Source organism: Thamnophis elegans, chromosome 5, assembly GCF_009769535.1.
Source record: "Thamnophis elegans isolate rThaEle1 chromosome 5, rThaEle1.pri, whole genome shotgun sequence".
Lineage (NCBI taxonomy): Eukaryota > Metazoa > Chordata > Lepidosauria > Squamata > Colubridae > Thamnophis > Thamnophis elegans.
In genome coordinates, this window is record NC_045545.1 from 78,242,803 (window position 1) to 78,268,480 (window position 25,678).

General features: G+C 41.8%; 1 protein-coding gene across 1 annotated transcript in view; it reads right to left on the reverse strand.

The window, feature by feature from the left end:
* LOC116508734 (opsin-5-like) overlaps positions 1–8,817 on the reverse strand; it is a 33,730-nt gene extending 24,913 nt beyond the window's left edge. Inside the window, exon 1 of the mRNA XM_032217385.1 lies at positions 8,730–8,817. Within this exon, the coding sequence (XP_032073276.1) occupies positions 8,730–8,817 (88 nt within the window). The remainder of the gene's footprint in view (positions 1–8,729) is intronic.
* Between the last annotated feature and the right edge of the window lie 16,861 nt (positions 8,818–25,678).

Consider the following 25,678-nt stretch of genomic DNA (forward strand, 5'->3'; position numbering starts at 1 on the left):
GAGCCAGTCAGTATTAAAAACATATGTTCAGTATTGCAAGGATTTGAAACTGAATTGTAAAAGGGAGAGTCTTACTTTTTCAGCCACTGCAAATCAGTGTTTCTCAAACTTGGCAACTTTAAGATGTGTAGAATTCAACTCCCAGGTCAGCAGAGCTGGCTGGGGAATTCTGGGAGTTGAAGTCCACACATCTTAAAGTTGCTAAATTTGAGAAACATTGCTGTAGAGATTATTCAGTTTCTTTTGGATTAAATTTAATCTCCTGGAGATTAGTTGACTAAATCAATTAACTCATTTATGGTGTTCCCACAATAAATTACATCCTCCTCACTTAATATAGTTAAATTTGTTATAGGATCTGGGCCAATGTTTCACAAAGGCTATCTTTACCAGCAATGTTCTTTTCCTATTTGATCCTATTTCCCAAGCTTTCTGATATATGGCCATTGCAACATCTAGTTTAAGTATCCATTTCCATATTTTATCCTTTCTCAGCCTGGTGCCTCCATTTCTGTTGCACTTAAATTCCCATAAAATGTGGATAAGACAGCTGTTAATTATAAAAGTTTGTCTTGCTTGGTCCTTTGGCCAAAACTATATTAATCACAACATTTCTCAAGTAGAATTCAGTTAACTTTTGTTAAGAATCAGTACCCTACTGAAAAATGCTGAAAAGAATAGTGTTTATTTTGAGTGGCTTTGATTGCAAGCTTCTTTCTAATTAAACAGCCATTTGCAACCATTTCTGGCAGAGATTTATTGTACTGGTTTGAAATAAATTATAAGTTAGTGCTCTCCCTCCCTCCCTTCTCCCTCCCTTTCTCTCTCTTTCTCTCTCCCCTATAGAATTATTTTATACAATAATATATTGCATGCCAAAATAAGTGAAAAAGATGAAAAAAATATTATGCAACTGAAGCTACAGAGACAAGATGTTATTTTGTTTGAACATACTTGAGACAACGCTGGTAATTAAAATTTAATGCCTAGGATTTTCCTTTTCCATTAAGTCAGGTTAATTTCATTTAAAAAGTGTTTTCCTACATAATTCACCAAGGAGCCCCCCCTCATTACTCCAAGGACAGGTTTGGGGTATTTAGAATCACTGCCGGATAGATTGGGTTGCAAATTAAATATTATGATAACGGTAACATGCTGAAGATGGAATATAGCTGCTCTAGTGATTTTATCTTAGCCAAACTCCTTTGGGGCTCATTCTTACTCAACATGTATTGGAATTCTGAGTATAAATCACTTCAGTTGAAAAAAAAAGGGATCTACATATTCATGTTTCCTCTTCATAATTTTTGGACACACTAATTCCTTATTCGTTTACTCAGAACTTTATTAAAATCTAATACGAAGAGTGCTGAGTTTTGATAAGCAGATATCCTATAGTTCTACCATATCTGTGATTGCATAAAGCAAGATACCCACTCAATATATCTCTTATCTACCTTCTACCATCTTCAGATGTCCCAAGGTACTTTTGCAAAGGGCAACTGGACTTTCTTGGGGTTTTCTCTCCCGTTGTCTCCAAGAGGATCTCAAAATTGTGGACCTGCTTTGATTATTATTGAGGATTTTAAATTGGAAATTTAATCTAGGCAAACTGCCTAGATAGAGACAGTACTACATAATAAACAAATATCTGCTAATAACACTGCAAACATGCTACTGACTGCTGCATGAGAATGTTCTTCACAAAAGGGCACAGGCAATGTTAAACAAAGCGGCTGGACATGAGTCTGCAAACACAATAAGGACAGAGAATCATACATGTTTCCCTGTTACTGTCACCATGCTCTAGGAATCTTTCATTCCCTTCGTCTCCACTGGTTCCTTAGAAAACCAATGAGTCCATCAGGATCTGTGAGGAAGGAGATGCAACTTGGGGGGTAGTCTCATCCAAATAGGCTCGCAACTGCCATCTTCCAGAGGTTAGGAATAGAATAACAGAGTTGGAAGGGACCTTGGAGGTCTTCAAGTCCAACCCCCTGCTCAGGCAGGAAACCCTATACTATTTCAGACAAATGGTTGTTTAATCTCTTCTTAAAAACTTACAGTGTTGGAGCATTCACAACTTCTGGAGGCAAGTTGTTCCACACTGATTAATTGTTCTAACTGTCAGGAAATTTCTCCTCAGTTCTAAGTTGCTTCTCTCCTTGATTAGTTTCCATCCATTGTTTCTTGTCTTGACCTGAGGTGCTTTGGAGAATAGTTTGGCTCCCTCTTCTTTGTGGCAGCCCCTGAGATATTGGAACACTGCTATCATGTCTCCCCTAGTCCTTCTTTTCATCACAGTTCCTGCAACCATTCTTCATATGTTTTAGCCTCCAGTCCCCTAAGATCTTCTCTGCACTTTTTCTAGAGTCTCCACATCTTTTTTACATTGTGGTGACCAAAACTGAATGCAGTATTCCAAGTGTAGCCTTAGGAAGACGTGCAAAGGGATCTCCCTAGAAGATTAGTGGATAATTTGCCAGATTTTTTCAGAAAACCCAATATGTCTATCTGATTGTCTGGAGCAGACCATCTTCATCAGTTCTTCACTCTTACAGAATTGAATGCAGTCTTACAAACATCACTCAATATGTTAAGATCATCTGTCCATAGAACCGCCATTCCGTGCAGTCATTGGAAACCAATATGTTCAAACTTCTGCCACTGAAATATCTTTTATGTCTATCTGCAAATCTGAAGAGATGTCACCTGCCTTCTCTGACCCTCATGCCCTCCAATTGATGGCCAGGGATTTGGGAACCCAATACAGCTGGAAGGCTGCCTTACAGTAATCAACACACTTGTCTCACAGTTAATGGACTTCAGGTTTCAGAGTGCATTCTCCATTATATGAGCATGTTGACATCCTTCATCTTTAAGTCCTATGGAATCAAGTGTTTGTGCCCTTAGAGTCTTTCAAGCACAAGATTGTCCGTTCCTCTTTTCTTTTTTTTTCTTTTTTTTAATATATATTTTATTATGTTTTCATTCTATACAATCACATATTCACTGTGCTTAATCAGGGCATATAACATTGAATAATAAACACGGCCCTCACTTATATAGAAAATGCCCTCTACAATACAAACCCAGTATACCACCTTAGCCTGCCATACACCCTCTTTCAACCCCCTCCAACTTTCATTCTTCCTTCTCACACACCCCTCTACGCCTAATTCCCCTCCCCTTCTTTCTAACCTTAACCCTATCACTCCCTCTCCATTCCCTCCCTCCCTTCTCCTCCTCCTCTCTCTCACCCTCTCCACCCTCCTTCTTCTTTCACTCGACTCTTTCCTTCGGTATCTATTACCTTCCAGTATATTCGGTTTGTTCTATTTTCGCACTAACATTGAAAAGCCACAGTATACAAATACAATCATGGAATTTAACACATATTGTATTTCCCCCCTCCCCCTCCCCCTAAATCCCCACCTCCCTTCCCTCCCCCCGGCTTCCCAAAGACCATACGTGGTATAATTTTTGAATTTCCTCTTTTCTTAAAGTTTAAAGCAGACAAGGTATAATACCTGCCTGCTACACAAAGTGTCCCCGGGAGGACACCTGTCTTTTACTGAGGCTGATTTCCGAATAAACTGAAAACATGGAGTGTTGTTGCAAGGATCTTGTCAGTCAGGCTCACAATGTTGAGATGATTGCTAAAGGCGAAAGATTTGGTGGTCAATGACAAATTAATGCAGGTCGTTAGAAAGTCATTCGAGGGAATGGAGGTTAAACAAGCTGCAAGGACTGTTGGAGTAACTTTCTTCTTTGGATCCATTTTTTCTCGCTCACCCAGTTAGCACAGTATATTCAAAGTCACATTCTAATTCTAATTTGGTAACAGAAAGGCAGACAGTTCTATTTTTGGCCAAAAAGTGATAGCTATTTAGGACACATTTGTGGAGCACTTTTGAAAAACATTTTGAAGTTTTGTGGAATATACACTTGAGATCCTCCATCAGAAATGCTTGGAGGTGCTGAGGGTCTCCAGGATTGAACCTATTATTAGGCTGAGTGAGCTGGAGGTGTTACGAGGTCTAGGGGTGGAATTAAGAGCAACAAGAGCTAAGCACTGCAAATTTTCCTGTGATCCTCAAGCTGGCTTGCTGTCTGTTTCTTTTAGGAGCAGTGGGAACGGGGTGGGATTCAGCCGGTTCAGACTGGTTCAGGCAAACCAGTAGCTCTGACGATCATGTGCCCCCCCCTTGCGCTATACTGACCTACCATCTTTTTCAGAATATAAGATGCTCCGAAGTATAAGAGGCACCTAGCTTTTGGGGAGGAAAACAAGGGGGGGGAAAATCTGCCTTTGCCTCCCAGCAATTTGCCTCCTTCCAATAAACAGCAAACAGTACAGACAATATACACTGTTTGTAGTGTTACATTTCAGACTATACTTGTACAGATGCTGTTAAAACTGTTGTGCTTTCTGGAAGTATAGTTATTCTCTGCTATTTAAAAGAAGATACAATAGCACTGGGCTTCTTCAGATCAAGCATTTATTTATTAAACTTCTTCATTTTGTTAAGCTGTCTAGAACAATAATAAAGCAGTCTTTAAAAAATAAGTCTAATAATTTGAACATTCTATAGGCATTTTATTTATTGACTTACCTCCTTGCAGCAACCAGCCTAATTAGCACAAGAAAAAAAAATCTGCCTCTGCCTCCCAGCAATTTGCCTGGTGGAGCAAACAGCAACTTTCACTTTCAATTTCAGCCTGGGCTTCCCGATCATCAGCTGTTTCAGGCTGCAGGGATTGTCATAGCCTATTGCAAAATCCGCAAGCCCCATTTTCCACATTTGCTGCCAGGAGGTAAATTGCTGGGAGGCAGGGGCCAAAGGGTGGGGGACAGTGGGTAGGTGGGGCTACTTCCAGTGTATAAGACCCACCCAAATTTTCGTCCTCTTTTAGGGGGGGAAAGGTGCATCTTACACTCCGAAAAATACAGTATATTTCCTTTGTTTGAAGCCCAGCTGATAGGCGTGGCAGAGTGGATTGCCGTGTGCCTCAGCTGTTTTAATCACCGGGGCTGCAATAGAAGGTAAGTTTTTGAGCTGTTTTCAAATGCACTGCGTGTGATCAGTGAACCAGTTGTTACACAGGTTGAATCTCACCACTGAGTGGGAAAGTTATGCTTCTTTGCTAATGTTGAATTGAGTCCCTATATATATCATGTCCCATTACACTATAGCTCCCCAACCTTGGCAAGTTGAAACCATGTGGACTTCAATTCCCAGAATTCCATGCTGGCTGGGAAATTCTTGGAGAGGGTCCATTTGTCTTGATGTTGCCAAGTTTGGGAAACGGTGCACTACACTGACTTGGAGTATAGATATGTGAGTTTGTAAATGAAATAATTTGAAACTGACATTAAAGACTGCTCAGCAATTATGAAAAAAAGAAAGATGAAAGGGTCACCCTTTTGGGATGGATGGAAAAGTTATATCTCTAGGATTATGCATTGAATTGTGTCAGCTAAAGACTATGGAACAGTAATATATTGCATACAAAATTATGCCAAAGAAGAAAGCTGTGCAAATATAATCAGTTTCATTAATGTATGCAGACTGCAGAATTCAGCTGTGCTTGCTGCAGAATATGAATATTGAATTCCTTAAAAGCGAGACAGAAATTGAATAGACAACCCGATCCTGATCAGAGTGATCTGGTTATGAGTACAAAGAAATTTGCTTCCAAGATGTTCTACATGAAGATGAAATAAAAATAATCATTATCGTCAGCAGCAGCAGAAGCCAGAGCAACATCTTTCTGAAGATGGATATCCTTAATAATTTTTATGGCATACACCATTAAATATTTCCACATATTTCCAAATTAGATATTGATACTAGAAAGTGGTGCAGTGGCCTAGAGGTGGAGCGCTGGCCTCACGATCAGGAGGTTGTGAGTTCCATCCTAGGTAGCGGCAGGTATTTCTCTCTCTGGGCACCATGAGTAATTATCTACTTCGAACTCTGCATTGGCAACAGGAAAGGCATCTGGCCAGTAATCATTCAGCTCCATTCAGTTGCCCTGACTCCACCCCAGTCATTAAAAGGCAAAATAAATACATAAATATTGACACTAGAAACCTGGGACCTGGTTGACTTGTGCCCTGAGATCTGGATTGCTTGCCTGATCAGACTCCCAGTTGATCCCTACATTTCAGATTTTATTTTTGCTAAAGGACCCCATCAATCTCTTTTCACTCTGACAGCAGTGATTCCCTTTTTCAGTGCATCATTAAGCATCTCCAAGAAGCAGACAGGACTGTCACTGATTAATTTCTACTGCTGCTTCTGGAAGACTAAAAGAGACAAGTCCCTGGGAAGGCAGAAGACTGGTTTTGTGTGCATTGGGTTTCAGTTGAAATCTTATTCTATTCATCCAGTTCTAACCGGATGTGTGATGACCTGGGGTGTGGCATGAGAGAACACAACCACAGAACAGGTCTAATTCCCCTTTATTGCTCCAACTGTATTTAAAGCAGATATGGTTGCTTTAATAAGTAGATTTAAAAAGTGGGTGTCTTTTTTCAGACTAGCTCAGAAACCTGATAAATGCATTTGCCTTAAGAACAAGCTGCACTCACACTTTCCTGATTTTTTTAAAAAAAGAAAAACTTTAACTGCATCATTTAGATGATTATAAAAAGACTCGAGATCATATTATTATAAAATTTGGAGTAGACTGTACAAGTGGAAGAGAATAGAAGCTAAAATAAGGAATAAAAGTTTTGAAAACGATTGAATATACTATGAAGAAAAATGTGATATGTACTATACTGCTATATTATAATATAATTATCATCTTATCATTAGAATTGTTAAAAACTAAGAGATGGCAGTAACTGAAATGTAAACTACAAAAGCAGGATATATATATGCTGATACAAAGTAAAAATATAAAAATATTGTTATGTTGTTTGTGTTTTTATCTGTTTTGTATTTGTTTTTGTATTTGTTTTTGTATTTGTTTTTGTATTTGTTTTTGTATTTGTTTTTGTATTTGTTTTTGTCTTGTTCTTTTTAAACTTGAAAATGTTTAATAAAACTATTTAAAAAAGAAAGAAAGACTTGAGGTCTCGACCTTCTTTTCTAGATATTCTCTAGAATATTCTCTAGGATATAGAACACTTGGCCGACCTCTCTGGAAATGGCTGCTAATTATTGCTACCACCAGCTATCTTTCCGGACAAAATTTTCATCTTCTGTATTTTCTTTAAAACACGACATGTGGGATGGGCAAGGACCCCACAGCCATCATAACTCACTGGCAACTGGTGGGAAAATAAACTCAACAAAAATGAAATAAACTTTTACAACATCACATCCTTGGCCTGTAGTGTGAGATGAGTAGCATCTCCCACTCCATTTGGAAGATAGATCACTGTGACAAGTAGTACAATTATTCTTTTAAAAAGGGAGAAGAGAACACTCCCCACCCCGCATTCAAGTAATCATATGTAAAACATTTCATGGCAAAGGGAGAAATGTACAGGTATTTTAAACACCGAAAGTTTCTGAAATGAATTTTCCATAGAGATGCTATAAAAGATAATATCCAATTCTTGGCAGACACATTCTACTCATAATGAAATAACTCCGCTGGTCCAGGGGACATAAGTATCTCAATCATTAACAGGCAGACTTCGTGACATTATAAAGTCGGTACAGAAAGGAAATTAAACTTGGTGCCACCCTTAGTTAATTTTTCACTTGTACCCCCCCCCCCAAATAGAATAGAATAACAGAGTTGGAAGGGACCTTGGAGGTCTTCTAGTCCAACCTCCTGCTTAGGCAGGAAACCCTACACTACTTCAGACAAATGGTTATCCAATTTCTACTTAAAGACTTCCAGTGTCGGAGCATTCACAACTTCTGGAGGCCACTGATTAATTGTTCTGTTAGGAAATTTCTCCTTAGTTCTAAGTTGCTTCTCTCCTTAGTTAGTTTCCACCCATAAACTTCTGAGCAGATGTGGCCTCTGTTGCAATAATGGTACCTGAACATTGTGTTTCCTGCAAGTTCTAGTTTAAATTTGAGGAAGGGAAATGGAAACAGTGGTTTCCAACCTCTTGTTCAACGACTTTGCTTTATTTTTAAAAATACTAATCATCTTTCATTCTAGCTAATAGGGAGGGTTTCAGGCCATCTGCTTGTTGAATAGACACCCAAACAATGTATTTCTACTTGAGATGGAGATGTATACTGAGATGTGTAGCCTCAAGGGAACTTGCTCTCTGTTTATTACAAGTTTTATTAATAAAAAAAACACTGAATCCCTGATGCCTAGATTTTAATTCTTAAGAAAATTTAAATTCTGACTGCTCTCTTAGCCAGCATGGCCTTGATCCACTAGATTTTAAAATCTTGTGATTGATTTTCCATCCATGCCAACTAGTCAAGTACTTGCAAGAAAATAAGAGGCTTCTTGAACCAAATTCCAAAATCCCAATTTTTTTTTTAATAAAAAAGAATGCTTGCAATTTCCTGGAGTTGATGGGAGGAAGATTTAGAACAGTCCCAAGAATATAATAATTTGCCCAGCATGTACCATAATGAACCTATAGAATTTATTGTCACAATGATCACTAAGTTGAATCGCTTTAAAAGACGGAGGGGGTGAGATGTGGAGTAATACAGGCCTTGGCCTCATCCAGCAGGGTGAAAGAGCTCCAAATTGTTTTCTTGCAAGAATGCTTCCCTTCCTCCCAAGCTTACCAAAGAATGAATAGAGAGTTCCAAAGATCAGATCTTCTCCTTCAGATAAGGTTGACAAGAACGCTGGGGCACTGGAGGCATTTTCCATCTGGAGATAAATCAGAAAACAGAAAAGGAAGCAAAGGCCTGTCAGCTTCAGTTTGGTCAGATGGCATCATTCAACACGCTCCCCCCCCCCCTCCTGCCAACTCTCGAACAGAACTTTGTCCAAAAGCAGCTGGCTTCGGCTTCCACCAAATCAACCATGGGATTGCAAGCACACTGCAGTGAAGAAAAAGATGAACTGTTCATAGGGATGCTGGCAGTTAGATACGGGCTGTGCAGCCGGCAGATAATGGAAACTGGCTGGGCCACCCAATTTGCAGTAATCTTACTTAATTATGGCTTTGTATATTTAATAATAAAATATGTTAATTAACATATATACTGTATTATATATACAGTATATATGTTATTATATATTATATAATATATTATATTTTATTATATATATGTTATTATATATTATATAATATATTATATTATATATTATATATTATATATTATATATTATATATTATATATTATATATTATATATTATATATTATATATTATATATTATATATTATATATTATATTATATATTATATATATATAATATTATATATATATTATATATATATATATTATATATATAATATTATATATATAATATTATATTATATATATATATATATATATATATATATATATATATATATATATATATAGAGAGAGAGAGAGAGAGAGAGAGAGAGAGAGAGGGAGGGAGGGAGGGAGGGAGGGAGGGAGGGAGGGGGAGGGAGGGAGGGAGGAAGAAGAGGAGGAGGAGGTGGTGGTGGTGGTGGTGATTTGGGCAGAAAAAAACACTAAGTACATTCAGCTGCTGTGCTTTCATGAATACTGTTTGTTCCAAGTTTGCCAAGCTTCTGGCTTCCTCTGCTCACATATACTCTTGGGCTGTGTTGCACTAAGCTTTACCTGCTTAATCTAAAGAGAAGCAGGTTTTTCAGACAGATGCTTTGGAACCTCTGTACCCCGACTAGATTAAAATACATCTTTAAGCGCAACTGGACATCCCACCATCCATAAGCTGCCTGATTCTGGTACTTATCTTCCACTTCCACCCCTTCCTAGAATGGATATATGGTAGGGAAATACTGAAATGTGTCAGCTTTCACAAAGCTTTTTTGCAGGGAGAGGGGCGGGGGATTGTGAAGTTTTCAAACAAAAGAGATGTACTAAGCTTTTATTCAGCAATTTTGTGTCCCCCCCCCCCAGTTTATTTTTCTGTATCTTTTCAAGCTTTTGATAATTGACTAATTAATTTTGGAATGGGGCAAACTTAGAAGGATAGTGCTGTGGCTTTGAGCATCTTTGGATGTTACCAATAAAAAGGTAAAGGTTCCCTTCGCACATGTGTGCTAGACGCTCCCGACTCTAGGGGGCGGTGCTCATCTCTGTTTCAAAGCGGAAGAGCCAGCGCTGTCCGAAGAGGTCTCCGTGGTCATGTGACTGGCATGACTAAACACCGAAGGCACACAGAACACTGTTACTTATCCACCAAAAGCGGTCCCTGTTTTTCTACTTGCATTTTTACATGCTTTTGAACTGCTAGGTTGGCAGAAGCTGGGACAAGTAACGGGAGCTCACTCTGTTACAGAGCACTAGGGATTCGAACTGCCAAACTGCCAACCTTTCTGATCAACAAGCTCAGCATCTTAGCAACTGAGCTACCGCGTGCCTTTCTGCATCTACAGTTTGATTGTATGATGGCTTTGTATAAAAAACATTAATATTAGCAACTTGAGTTTATGTATTTTTTCTATTACTCTGTACTTTTTTTCCTCATAGAATCCACACTGAAAACAATCATTAAAAAAAAAACATAAAAGAGATGTAGAAAAACTAGGTACAAGAAGAAATAGTTGCAGGGGACAACTATTTGTTTACACACTGCAAACAATACAAAGAATGCATTGAGTATTGTATGAGTTTACAGATGTTGCATTCTAAAAGGAAGGAAAAAACTAGTTAAAATTGGTTGAGGTGACTTATATAATAGTTTAGACTGCCATGGGCAGCATCGAGGCCTGGGCTCTTCTCATTTTTATCTTTCACTGGACTTTAATTGAGCAATCTTCTAAAGAGATATTTGTCCTTTGCAAGGATCAAAGCTGTATATTTCAATCTTCAAAACAAAGATTAGATATTATTAGTTCTGAAGTTCCACCCACACATTATGATAAAACCATCAATTTAAAACATGCTCTGTTCCTGGAGATAAATATTTATAGTGCATCATGCAGGTCAATAAAACTGATTGAATCTACATCACTTTTGGACATTTTGTAAATCTCCCCTCCTGATCCAGCTAAAGTTAAACACTTGTTAAGTATCACTGATTTCAGTGATCTCTTCAGTGATAAGCGTGTTTTATCTATCACTTAACTGAAATCAATGGGATTTAAAAGCAATGCTTGTCTGCATTCATAAAACAAGTAAAAACTGTCTCAAATATTTGAGTAGGAACGTTAGTTGTATATTCCTGGGTGTTCCCTTTGGAGGAAACGGGCAAGAGGGAACAAATGATAAAAGTGCAGAATGACAACATAATTTAAGTGACATGACTTCTGTACGTGAATCAGGTGTTGAGATGCAAGGACATAATGGCAGTATTTTCATTACTATGCAGGTGTCACCATTTTAGCATACCTGCAATTTGCTGCAGAAGAGCAACAAAGATGATTAGGGGAGGCTAAAACATATGAAGAACGGTTGCAGGAACTGGGTATGTCTAGTTTAATGAAAAGAAGGACTAGGGGAGACATGATAGCAGTGTTCCAATATCTCAGGGGTTGCCACAAAGAAGAGGAAGTCAAGCTATTCTCCAAGGCACCTGAGTGTAGAACAAGAAGCAATGGGTGGAAAATAATCAAGGAGAGAAGCAACTTAGAACTAAGGTGAAATTTCCTGATAGTTAGAACAATTAATCAGTGGAACGGCTTGCCTCCAGAAGTTGTGAATGCCCCAACCCTGGAAGTTTTAAAAAGGATATTGGATAACCATTTTTCTGAAATGGTGTAGGGCTTCCTGCCTAGGCAGGGAATTGGACTAGAAGACCTCCAAGGTGCCTTCCAACTCTGTTATTCTATTCTATTCTATTCTATTCTATTCTATTCTATTCTATTCTATTCTATTCTATTCTATTCTATTCTATTGAGAGATGCCACTATTGCAAGAACAAAGGAACTCAGAAAGTCTAATATCCTGAGTCCCCCCCCATCCCAAAGCTATTGTGTAAAAGTATGGAGTAAAGTACACACTATTGCTGCATAATGTTGGAAAATATATTTTTTCACCCTCAATTGTGTGCTAGCTTGTTTCTACCTCAGTCTGAAACACTCTTTAGAATTTCCTTAGAACTTATTATTTTGATAGTGCTCTTCGTTACCGTTTTACCATTTGTTTTCTGAAGTGGGATATTCTCTGCACTCTTTCTAGATTCTCAACATCTACCTCAGACACTTATTGTTGTGGAGAAAATAGGAGGAGGAGGAGGAAGTATTAGATATGTTCACCACCTTAAATTGTTTATAGAAAAATATATCTGGGATATAATAAAAATAAATAACCCACTTCACTACAGAAGTAATTATTTCTAAAAGTTCTATAAATCAATATTCAATGAATTAAAATCAAGCGAGCCATTCTGATTTCAACACAAATGTGAATTTTCAGGGAGATATTTTTGTGCAATTGCTCTATTTGAGCAAATGTTTGTGAAAAGAAATAAAATACATCAAAATCTGAATGCCCCTCCCAAGATATAGAGCAGCATGACATATCATAGAATACTGGGCATTTGAAGAAAAACCAAATGACTATTTCTTCCTGGTGTCAAATTGTATTTATAGTGTTAGCTACAGGCTATGAAATAATATATTTCTACAGCTATTCTGTTATGTACAATCTTCCCTACTAAGAAACTGAATTGATCTGGAAAACAGATATGTCTCTGAATTTCTTAATCATTCTTATATAAACTAAAAAAAGGGGGGGGGATATTTTGAATTAACTTCTACATTCATTTTACCCCTGAAAAGATGTCTGACTCTCATATGCTACGTTTTATGAATCCTCTTAACAGAGGAAAGATTTAGATCATCAGAATTCTAACATATCCTTTTGCTTTATATTGCTTTTATAGTGTTTGTAAACTGCCTCCAATATATTGTTTTTATTCCACTAAAGTAACTACAATCTTGTGAGCCCCCAGCCACAATCTGAAGTGGTTGCAATTCTCCAAGTGAGAAATAGGTTTCAGTCTCATTACAACTGAACAACTTAATTGCAAAAGCAACAAAGCTTATAGAACCTGCCCTGACCAAAAGACAGGTTTGCCTGAAGCATACTTCTTGATTTCATCATGAACATAATTCAATTATCTTCAACCTACTATTCTCCTTGATCTAAGCACATAATAGTTTGGGGCTAACTTTCCCCAAATATATCGATTACAACCTTTGTTATTTGACAGTCGGCATGTTTTGGGGAGAATGGAAATTGTAGTCCATTGCATTGTATTTCAAGAGCACTAAATTAAGGAAGGCTGCATTAGATCATTTCAATGCTTCTTCTGCTTCCAGTGGGGGCAAAGCCACAATATCTACATCTGTACTCCTAAAATCTGTATCATGTTCATCATTGATCACATGCCTCATAAACCAGGTAGTTCCAAGCAGGGGTGGGTTTCAGCTGGCATTACTGCTGGTTCACTCGTGCATGCGCTTTGTGTGCATGCGCAGTCCAATAGAAATTGTTCTGCGCATGCACAGAACTAAAAAAAAAAAGATGGCGGTGGTGATAGTGGTGACCAGAGAACCAGTTCGGGGGCGTGGCCAGCCTGGGTCACTGCCTGTTCTACGACCCAGGACAGCATACCACTACCAGTTTGCCTGAACCAGCCTGAACCGGTAGGTCCCATCTCTGGTTCTAGGAGATCTGTTCTAACCTAGGCTTCCCCAAAAAGCACGAAGCAGAGTCCTGATCCGGACAAAACCCCTTTTATTAAACGAATGTGAATTCCTCTCATTCACTGTCAGCAAGGCCTGCCAAACAGTCTTTCAAAGGAGTTATTATGACTACAGACCTTCTATCTATCTTGGAAAGCTGCCATGTAAATATTTTCCAAATGAGCTGCTGTGCAAGGAAAGACTGGGCACAGAGTCTCGGAGATTCACAGACAGATTTTCCCACTCCTGAAACGAATCTAACGACTGACAAATGAATTGTTTCCTGCAAAAGCCAACTCTCCTTTGTTCCTCTTTTATTTCCTACGGGAGGGGCCAATCACTTTTCACCTGTGACTTTACTCCCAAGTTGACCCTGATATCTGAGTTGTTCTTTTCTTCTGGCAGCTCTGCGCATTCCTCTGCCTCACTGCTGTCTAGCTCCATAGGCACATGATTACTGCCAGGCAGCCTTGGCCCCGTCTTTGTCTTCAACGCAGAGCCCACATCCGAGCTTTCCCCAGCCTCCAGGACTGGCCCATGCTCCTCCCCAACCTCTTCACTGTCCGACTCTGCTTCCAGCTCTGCTGGGGGGCCACAACAAGATCCTTGTGCTATCCAATTGCTTGGAGATCCTTCCCTTGACTCTTTTATAAGATTTGGAAACGAGGTGAGACATTTCAAGCTACCTATAACCAACAAACCAACTTCACTACAGTTAACACTAATGCCACTAAATGTGTTGTCTTGTTTTAATTTGGGGATACTCACCTGCTTTATTGAACAAAACACTGCAGCTACTTGTCTAGACACTTTCCAGGATTCAATACTGACTTGAAGGCATGTGCACAAGCACACAGACAGACAAACAGACAGACAGACAGAGACAGACAGACAGACAGACAGACACACATACACTTTGTTTTTATTATGTTATGGAATACAAAGAAGAAGAGACCTAATGCTTTCGGTTTGAAGGTACAGTTGCCAAAACCTAGAAGGCCTATTGCCTTTGCAAACTCTATGTATTTGTCACAGGAATAGCAGCTGAAGCTGTCAAGGCCCACAGCTTCACCTGTTGTTGCCATATTGTTCTTGCAATATTTCTGGGCACCAGGACCTGAAGGATGCCCTATATAGAATCAGCTATGCAAGTTCCAAATAGGACCAGTTATATACTGCCTCCTGATGGTCAAGATAAATAAAAATACCATTCAGGATATACACTGTGTAAAAATAGAGACATTCCTACCCACGGGGAGAGGAACTATAAGTCTTGTTAAACTCAATAGAAAGGGCACACAATATAACATTCACAAGTAGTCCTCGACTTATGACCACAATTGAGCCCAAGATTTCTGTTGTTAAGTGAGGCAGTTGTTAAGTTAATGTTGCCCATTTTGTGATCTTTCTTGCCACCGCTGTTAAGAGAATCACTGCGGTTGTCCAGTTAGTAACTTGGTTGTTAAATGAATCTGGCTTCCCCGTTGACTTTGCTTGTCAGAAGGTCGTAAAAGGGGATCCTGGGATCCTGGGATGTAGCAACGGTCATAACTATGAACCAGTTGCCAAGCATTGAATTTTGGTCACATGATCTGCAAAGGTTGTAACTGTGGAAAATGGTCATGTCACATTTTTCAGTGCCGTTGTAACTTTGAACGGATGCTAAATGAACTATTGTAAGTCAAGGACTATCCATACATGTCTCTGTCTGAGAGCCTAGGAAAAGGAAAGGGAAATACATATACTATTCTAAGCTGTATATACCAGGGGTGGGTTACGGCTTCTTTTACTGCCGGTTCACTCAGGGATGCGTTTCGGGCGCACCTGTGCTTGATGCATGCTATGTGCACATGGACAGTACTGAAAAATTGCTTCTGCGCATGTGCAGAAGCAAAAAACAAGATGGTGGCACCTATGGCACTGCTGATAAAACTGGTTTGGGGGCATGGGCGGCCAAATTGCTACCTACCTGTCCAAACCAGTCCAAACCAGTAGGAACCAGGGGTGGGTTGCAGGCGGTACACCCTGGTACGGGTGTACTGGTGCCTGCCGGGAGCACTGGGTACTGTTGTGTATTGAAGAAAGTCCTCGCTGTTACGAATGACAGCTCGGAAGCAGCCAGGTGCGTCTTAGCCAATCAGACGTGCCTGTCAGTTGCCGAGCTGTCATCAGCGCGAGCTGTAACACGAGCCAGGTGATTGCAGTATAAAAGGCAAGCCGTTTAAACAGTTAACTGTCTTGTTAAAGCAACAACCTTGTTGATTGCTCTATTGTTTCAGCTGTTCCTGCAGCCGCCCAGCCGGCTTCATTTAATACATTGTTGCGAGTTTTGTTACACTACTTCAGCTACTGAATAAAAGGTTACAGTGTTTTAAAGGACCTGCCTGGTTTTTTCAGTTATAATACTGGCGACGAAGACTGGGGACCTGTAACCTGAAGAAAATCAACTGCAATTTTCTTCTCTCAGTTGTTTAGAGTTCTCCTCACCGTCATGGCTGGTATGCCTACTTTTGCACCTTTTGGAGTCGGAGGTGAGACTTGGGAAGCATTCCTGGAAAGGTTTGAGTGCTTCCTGATCGCAAATAACCGCCAGGGTTATTCTCAAGCGCGAAAGTGCGGATTTTTTCTTACAGCTTGCGGTCCGGAAATGTTTGCAACTGCAAGGTCTTTTGCCGCCCCAAGAGCGGTTTATGACCTCTCGTGGCAAGAGCTCACAGATGGGCTTCAGGCTTACTATGCCCCTACCCCCTCCCAAATAGCAAGACGTTTTGCTTACCGCAGGCGCGTCCAAAAGCCTGCAGAGAATGTCAATCAGTTTTTGCAAGCTTTAAGAGTTGCTGCAGCACAGTGCGATTTCCCTGACTTAGAGGCTAATCTTGCAGAACAATTTGTCTGTGGATTAAAAGACATTTTCCTCAGACGCCGGCTTTTGGGCAAGCCTAAAGTCACGTTAGTTTATGCCATAGATGAGGCTCGTGCTGCGGAGTTGGCAGATTCATCATCCAGCGAGATAGAACGTTACCTCGCGCAGATGACAGTTGCTGGCAGTTTACCAACGGGTCAAGCCTCAACTGCCTTGGTTCCTCCTCCACTACAACAGCCAACGTACATCACCAATTTAATTGATGAGCTTGCCCCTCTTCCAGACTATTTACTTAATTTACAGGTGGACAGGATTGGGGCACAGCCCCGCAGACAGCAACCACGTCAGCAGCAGTCTATCAGCCGTCCATTTTCTAATTCAAATGCCTGTTTTAGCTGCGGTGGTCCGCATGCCAGGGCTTCCTGCCCCTTTAAGGCTGCAGAGTGCCGCCGTTGCGGGAAAAAAGGACATTTGGCCAAAGTTTGTAGAGCTGCTCAGCCTGCTACAGCTGCATCGTCTGCTCCTCCACCTCCTTATGGGGCAGCTGCTTCAAACAGAAGTCCTCAGCCCCGCGCGTCTGCTCAGCGACAGGATAATTGCTTCAACGTCAAGCAAGCTGGCCTGCCACTTCCTGATGTCTCCATCAATTCTTCCTCAGAGGGTACGAACAAGATCATTGTCACTCCATTGATCGAAGGTCAACCTTGCAACATGGAAGTAGACTCTGGAGCTTCCAAATCCTTGTTATCGTGGGACAAATTTTCTCTTTTGTGCCCCCATGTTAAACGCTGTCACCTTTCTCCTCCTGACTCTATCTTAAAGGACTATCAGGGGTCTAGCATTTCTATTGTTGGTTCCTATAATGTCAGAGTTTCTTATGGGCAGCATTGTACAACTTTGCCTGTTTTAATTGTGCTTAAGCCCTTGCCATCCATTCTAGGTTTGGATTGGTTCAGCCCACTGGGTCTCTCAATACATGGAATTCATTCCATGACAGACACTTCTGCTGATGTGGCATTAGTTTTGTCAGATTACGCTGACATTTTTGATGGCCAGCTGGGCCGGTACAAGGGTAACCCTATCTCTCTCAACTTGGATCCCCAGGTTGCTCCCATCAGACTGAAGGCCCGCAGGGTGCCTTTTGCTTTAAGGCCCAAGGTTGAAGCCGAGCTCGACAAGCTCGTGGCACAGGGCATACTGGAGCCAGTCGACCATTCACCGTGGGAGACCCCAATTGTCATTCCAGTGAAGCCCGACGGCTCCATTAGGGTCTGTGCCGACTACAAATCCACCATCAACCTCGCCTTGCAAGCAAACCCATATCCAGTCCCTGTTGTACAACATCTGCTCCATTCCCTGGGGCAGGGTTGTATTTTTGCCAAACTGGATATGGCGCAAGCCTACCAGCAGCTTCCTGTGGATGACGATGCGGCGGCTGCCCAAACCATCGTCACCCACCGGGGGGCTTTCCGTTGTCGCCGCCTACAATTTGGCATATCCGTTGCCCCGGGGATTTTCCAGAGTCTCATGGAGCGGTTGCTCCATGGGCTTCCAGGAGTGGTACCATATTTTGATGACGTCCTGATCGCTGCAAACAGCCGATCAGACCTCATCAAAGTTCTAAGGAAAGTCCTCGACCGTTTCAGGGGCGCGGGACTTAAATTGAAACGCAGCAAGTGTTTCTTTGCTGTTCCCCAAGTGGAATTTCTGGGCTTCACAATTGACGCCCAGGGAATTCACCCTACCCCTTCAAAATTGGCAGCTATCAGGGACGCACCTGCTCCAACTTCCAAGGCGCAGTTACAATCGTTCCTGGGGCTTTTAAATTTTTATGCACCTTTCATTCCACACAAGGCATCACTGGCCGAGCCCCTGCATCGGTTGCTGGACCGATCAGCGCCTTGGCAATGGGGCAGCCGCGAAGCACAAGCGTTCGCAGCTGTCAAATCCCTGCTGACGTCAGATGCAGTCTTAGTCCAATACAGTGACAAGATGCCTCTGACTCTAGCATGTGATGCCTCGCCCGTGGGTTTGGGAGCCGTTCTGAGCCATGTCCTGCCCAATGGTTCAGAAGCTCCCATAGCTTTTTACTCCCGGACACTGACATCAGCAGAAAGGAATTACAGCCAAATTGACAAGGAGGCTCTAGCTGCAGTGTCAGGAATTAAAAAATTCCACGATTACTTATACGGGCGGCATTTCACCTTGTTTACAGACCATAAGCCACTCCTTGGGCTTTTGGCAGGTGATAAGCCGACCCCTCCTATTCTATCCCCAAGAATGACACGATGGACGGAATTCTTAGCGGCGTACTCCTACGCCTTACGATACCGTCCAGGCAAGCAGATAGGGCATGCAGATGCCCTGAGTCGCTGCCCACTTCCATTGAAGGAAGTTAAACCAGTTCCTTGCCTTTCAGTTTTGGCAATTGCAGAGCTAGAATTGCCTTTGTCTGCTACAGACATAGCAGCCCACTCTCGGTCTGACCCTACTTTGGCAAAACTTCTTACTTGGGTCCTGAGAGGTTGGCCTTCTGGTACATTACCACCTCAATTCAAACATTTTAAAAACAGACAAGCAGAGCTTTCAATTCATTCCGGCTGCCTGTTGTGGGGCGACCGTGTGGTTATCCCAACGGTCCTGCAACAACAGATTTTGCAACGCCTTCATGAAAGTCATCCTGGGGTCAGTAGAATGAAAGCTCTTGCTCGCAGTTTTGTTTGGTGGCCAGGGTTAGATGCCGACATTGAAGCCTGGGTTGCCAAATGTGAGACATGCCAACAGTCTCGGCCTTCTCCTCCTTCCTCTCCCTCCCGGGAATGGGAGATGCCTCGAGGGCCTTGGTCTAGGTTACATATTGATTTCGCTGGTCCATTCCATGGGCAGGTTTTCCTTATAGTTGTGGATGCGTACTCTCGATGGGTGGAAGTATTGCTAATGCACTCCACCACATCTGACAGCACGGTGCGAGCTTTGCGACGGTTGTTCGCAACCCATGGGTTGCCAGACACAGTGGTGTCTGACAACGGCCCGCAATTTACAGCCACAACTTTTCAAACTTTCCTGGCTGAACTAGGGATACGACATGCGCTGGTTGCCCCTTACCACCCGGCAAGCAATGGCCGAGCGGAAAGGGCGGTTAGATCGGCCAAGGAGGCTTTGGGCCGGCTAAACCGTGGTGACTGGCAGGCTAGGGTGGATGCTTACTTATTGGCACAGCATTCCACACCTTGCCCTCTGACACAGAAGAGCCCCGCGGAGATGTTGATGGGCAGGCGCCTGCGGACCACCCTGGATAGATTGCATCCCGTCTATTCAGGAATTCAGTCTGGCAACCTGGGGCCTCCAACCCCATCCCGTTCTTTCCAACTGGGGGATCTAGTTTGGGCTAGAAATTATGGAGGGGACTTGAGATGGGTTCCAGCAGTTATATCACAAATAACAGGACCCGTTTCCTATAGGGTTGACTTATCCGATGGATCCTCATGGCGAAGACACCTGGATCAATTGAGGAAACGGAAGACAGCAGCCGTAGCTTCTCAATCGGATGTTCAAGGGTTTCAACTGCAAGTTCAACAAAATCTAGCCGGTGTAAATGCTCCTCCCATTCCAAGGGTTCCAGATCCTTATATATATAGCCCAAACCCCTCAGAGGCAGACTACCAGCCTCATGCCCCTCCAGCATCATCTGCCACCATGTCTCATCCACACACTTCACCTTTTAGTTATGCAATTCCTCCACAATTACCACAAGGACATCGTTGCCAGGATCCGCCTGCAATAGAATTAAGGCGGTCTGAGCGAATCCGTCGTTCCCCTGCTTATTTAAAAGACTACGCGTGCTTGCGCACAGCTGGGGGGGAAGAAGTGTTGTGTATTGAAGAAAGTCCTCGCTGTTACGAATGACAGCTCGGAAGCAGCCAGGTGCGTCTTAGCCAATCAGACGTGCCTGTCAGTTGCCGAGCTGTCATCAGCGCGAGCTGTAACACGAGCCAGGTGATTGCAGTATAAAAGGCAAGCCGTTTAAACAGTTAACTGTCTTGTTAAAGCAACAACCTTGTTGATTGCTCTATTGTTTCAGCTGTTCCTGCAGCCGCCCAGCCGGCTTCATTTAATACATTGTTGCGAGTTTTGTTACACTACTTCAGCTACTGAATAAAAGGTTACAGTGTTTTAAAGGACCTGCCTGGTTTTTTCAGTTATAATAGGTACAGTTCCAGTATGGTGCTCTGGAGGGCCTACCTGCCCGCCCGAGCTACCTACCTATATTTGATGAGCCGAGGTGGCGCAGTGGTTAAATGCAGCACTGCAGGCTACTTCAGCTGACTGCAGTTCTGCAGTTCGGCTGTTCAAATCTCACCGGCTCAGGGTTGACTCAGCCTTCCATCCTTCCGAGGTGGGTAAAATGAGAACCCGGATTGTTGTTGGGGGCAATATGCTGACTCTGTAAACCACTTAGAGAGGGCTGAAAGCCCTATGAAGCGGTATATAAGTCTAATTGCTATTGCTATTTGAGCTCTTTGGTGCTTATGCGCATGCACACAGCGTGTACGGCACCTGCACGATGCTCTGCCAAGTAGTTGGAGTGTAGCTGAGGCGTTGAGGAGGCATTGCGGAGGTGTCACGGAGGCGTTGCGGAGGCAAGGATGCCTGTATGTGCGCGCGTGCTGTGCATGTGCATGTGGGGAATGCTGGGCCCCGTTGCACCGTATCAGTTGCACAGGGATCCAGAACCCACCACTGGTAGGAACCCACCTCTGGTATATACCATTCTTCTGCAAAACACTTTTGCTCCTTTCTGGCTTCAAGCTTTTCCTTTCTGTTGTTGACTGCAAAGTAATTTCTCATTACAAAGTCTTGCAACTTGCTAATGTGTGCTAATGTGTAAAGTAAAGAGAAAATAAGAAAGGGTTGCTCACTTCCTCTGACTTCCTCTGACTACCTGACAAAAATCATCATGCTTTATTGCCCTAATTAGTTTTCTTGGTATTTTATGCAAAGGTTCCAGGGTGCTTAGAAAGTTAATAGGGGGTAATGGAGTGGAACTTATGGAATGTCTTCTCACCCCACAAAGCACTCCTTTCCCTTGCTGATAACAAGTGTGTGTGTGTATTTGTGGAGGGGGGGGAATTCCTTTTTTTTAAGGAACAAAAGTTCAGTGAGTTGGGGGAAGCTGGTTTCATAATTAGCTCAAAATTACTAACGCCTGCATTAGTAATGTCCTACACCTGCATACCACTGCAGGATATGAGACCCAGGTCCAAAGTATAATGCGAATTTCTGCCAATCTCTGAATCAAGACAAAAATGGGCCAGCATAATTTTTCCTGCAACTGAGCTCTATTCTGCCTTAGTAATAAGCCCATCACTGGTACTGTCCTTATAGGATTAAGGATAATATAGGATAAATGCAGAACAATGATGTCTGGATTCTCCTTCCTTCCTTCCTTCCTTCCTTCCTTCCTTCCTTCCTTCCTTCCTTCCTTCCTTCCTTCCTTCCTTCCTTCCTTCCTTCCTCCTCCCTCCCTCCCTTTTCTAGATAGCATAAAGATTAAAAACCTAAAACCAAAAAAGTTTGGCCAAAAACATAATGGGACAACAAACACACCTTATCCAAAAAAGTAGACATTGCATATCAAATGTACAGGACATAAGGAACAACCTTGAAGGGCAGGAGGAAGGACCACTACCAAGGCAATGATCAGATAAGTGGGGCTTGAGTCCCAGCCAAGAAACTATTTTGAGAAAATGTCTCAGACAAGTGAATGTCTTCCCCAGATCACATAGGGATAAAATGGGATGGGCGGGAGTACATTTGACTTGCAAGATTCTGTTATTTAACGTTACCATAAAAGTAGTCCTGATCTACACTGCATTTGTTTCTTAGTTTTGTATGTAACTTGCAGGCTTTGTATAACTGAGTTCATCCAATTTCCCCCAAAGCTTTTTTTTGGGGGGGGACGACGACGACGACAGGTTTTTATATATCTTGTCAAGTGTTGCAGGATCAGATGGTCCAAATCTTCAGTTTGTTATGAACGAAAGAAAGAAAGAAAGAAAGAAAGACAGACAGACAGACGGAGAGACAGACGGAGAGACAGACAGATAGACAATAAGTTAGGTTAGGATAGGATAGGATAGGATAGGATAGGATAGGATAGGATAGGATAGGATAGGATAGGATAGAATGATGGATGGATGGTTGAATGGATGATAGATTAGATAGATAGGTAGGTAGGTAGGTAGGTAGGTAGGTAGGTAGGTAGGTAGGTAGATAGATAGATAGATAGATAGATAGATAGATAGATAGATAGATAGATAGATAGATAGATAGATAGATATAGATAGATAGGATAGGATAGGATAGGATAGGATAGGATAGGATAGGATAGGATAGGATAGGATAGGATAGGATAGGATAGGATAGGATAGGATAGGATAGGATAGGATAGGATGATGGATGGATGGATGGATGGATGATAGATTAGACAGAGAGATGATAGAATAGAAAAGAATGATAGACAGACAGACAGACAGACAGACAACCAACCTTTATGGTTATTTTTACTGTGTGCACACTCACACACATTAAAAATGAAATTCTGTTGCCTGCTCTCAAAAGTGTACACACATATAACACACTTATAGACATCCTACGCAGTACATATGTATATATCTACACCCCTACATATAAATATTAATCACTGTCCATCTTGAATACATAGCGGAAAGAGGAAACTTGAGAATTCACAAAGCTGACATGTAGGGAACAAAACTGTGACTGAATCTGGATGTTCTGCTTCGGATACCACGAACCTCTTCCCAGAAGGCAACAAGGAAAACAGGCTGTGAAGAGGATGTGTAGCGTCTCAGGCAATCCCACCAAGCCCTGTTCAAGCAAAGCAGGGTTGTCACAGAGAAAGTGCGATTCTTAGGCCCTTTCAGACAACATTGCCTAGGGCAGTGATGGTGAACCTTTTTGCCATCACGTGCTGAAAGTGGGGGGAGTGCAAGGGGATTGTGCGTGAGCATGCCCACACCCATAATTCTATGTGCGTGACACACACCCCGTGCACACGTGTGCGACCCCTGCCCTGCTCCCCGCTTCCCTGAAGTCTCTGGAGGGCGAAAAACAGCTCTATGGGCAAACCAGAAGTTTGGGAACAGACTTGCATGTGGTGCTGGAGCTGACAGGGCAAAGCCTCGCGTGCCCTAACAAATGGCTCTGTGTATCACCTGTGGCACGCTTGCCATAGGTTCGCCATCTTGGATCTAATGGGATTTTCAGATAACATTCTCATCTGGTATCTCTGTGATGGGAACCAGTAACTTTGGATATTTGCCTCAAACTGTGAGATGGATGGCATATAAATGCAATAAATAAATGCAATCCTCAATCAATCAATCAATCAATCAATCAATCAAACTGATAGTGCTGCACTGAGCACATCTTTCTCAATTTGGAACTGTTATTTATCTTGATAGTGTAACTTAATAGGGTACAGCATGGGAAGAATATAGATACATACAATACTTGGTGCAGCACTTAGAAACAAGAATAAAAATAATGTTTATTGTTCACCTTTAAAAAGCCCTCAAGGCAGTTTGCTGTAGAAACATTCATATGAGCCATTATTATTAATTTGCAAGAGTTCTATAGGAAATCAAGAACTTTTAATTGAAGATGTCAGAGATTGAATCTACCACCTTCCATTTCCAAAGTTTGTTTACTACCACTGATCTAAAGGTAAAGGTTCCCTCACACATATGTCCTAGTCATTCCCAACTCTAGGGGGCAGTGCTCATCTCCGTTTCAAAACCAAAGAGCCAGCGCTGTCTGAAGATGTCTCCGTGGTCATGTGGCTGGCCTGACTAAACACTGAAGGCACACGAAATGCTGTTACCTTCCCACCAAAGGTTGCCCCTATTTTTCTACTTGCATTTTTACATGCTTTCGAACTGCTAGGTTGGCAGAAGCTGGGACAAGTGACAAGAGCTCACCCCATTATGTGGCACTAGGGATTCGAACCGTTGAACTGCCGACCTTTCTGATCGACAAGTTCAGCCTCTTAGCCACTGAGCCATCATGTCCCTATACCACTAAGCTACACACCTGTATTAGATATCTAGTTGGTTTTCTGAATTTATCTTGACAATTTGTATGACCAGGAGAACATGAAGGTAAGTAAAAAGCATGTTTATTCTCATATAAGAGGTTTTTCCTTGGCCAACTGCTTGCGAGCAAGACAAATATTTCTTCCCGAGCCTGCTTCCAAATAAATATTCTCCTTTGGATTTAAATTTGGCATGGATCCTACTTCGTAGTGGGGAATCCTCTTTATTTGGAGAGACAGCAATTCATCTTTTCTGCTCGAAGATGGTTTCTGTTTGAATGTTTTCCAATCTAAATCCAGATTTGAGGGGGTGGGGAGAGAAAATACTCCTGTGTCAATAGTTACTATTATTGAAAGCATTTTACTCTACAGTTGTTTTTAACTGAGAAGCAAACTTTTCAGTTGAGCCCCTAGGTAGCAAAATGAGCAGGCTATGCAGATCATCTAACCACAGTTTTCATTATGGTGAGATCCTTTATTTATTTATTTAATTTATTGGCCACCCATCTTACTATAGGGTAACTCTGGGTGGCTCGCAGACATTAAATTAGGCTTCTGTTTATCTTAAAATCAGTCATCAATTCAGATTTTTCATCTGCATTAATTTCCATTAAAAAAAAATCTGTACAAATGGCGTTTCCTCCTCCTTTCTCTTTCCATTCTCTATAATTGGGTGTCCCTGTCAAGTAAAAACAGTAGAAAAAAGCAGGAAAATATTTTTCCTAAAGAACTCTAGCTTACAAAGCAATGCCCACACATCTTTTTTCTCAACGAAGCATGCTCTTCTATAGGATTAATTCTTGGAACAGTGGACTATTATCAGAGGTGGGCTGCACATACGTTAACAACTGGTTCACCAGAAATGTAAGCGCACACGTGGCTTCCAATTCACAGCAAATCCTCTCAGGGAGCTGCAGTGAGTAGAGCAGGTGAGGCATG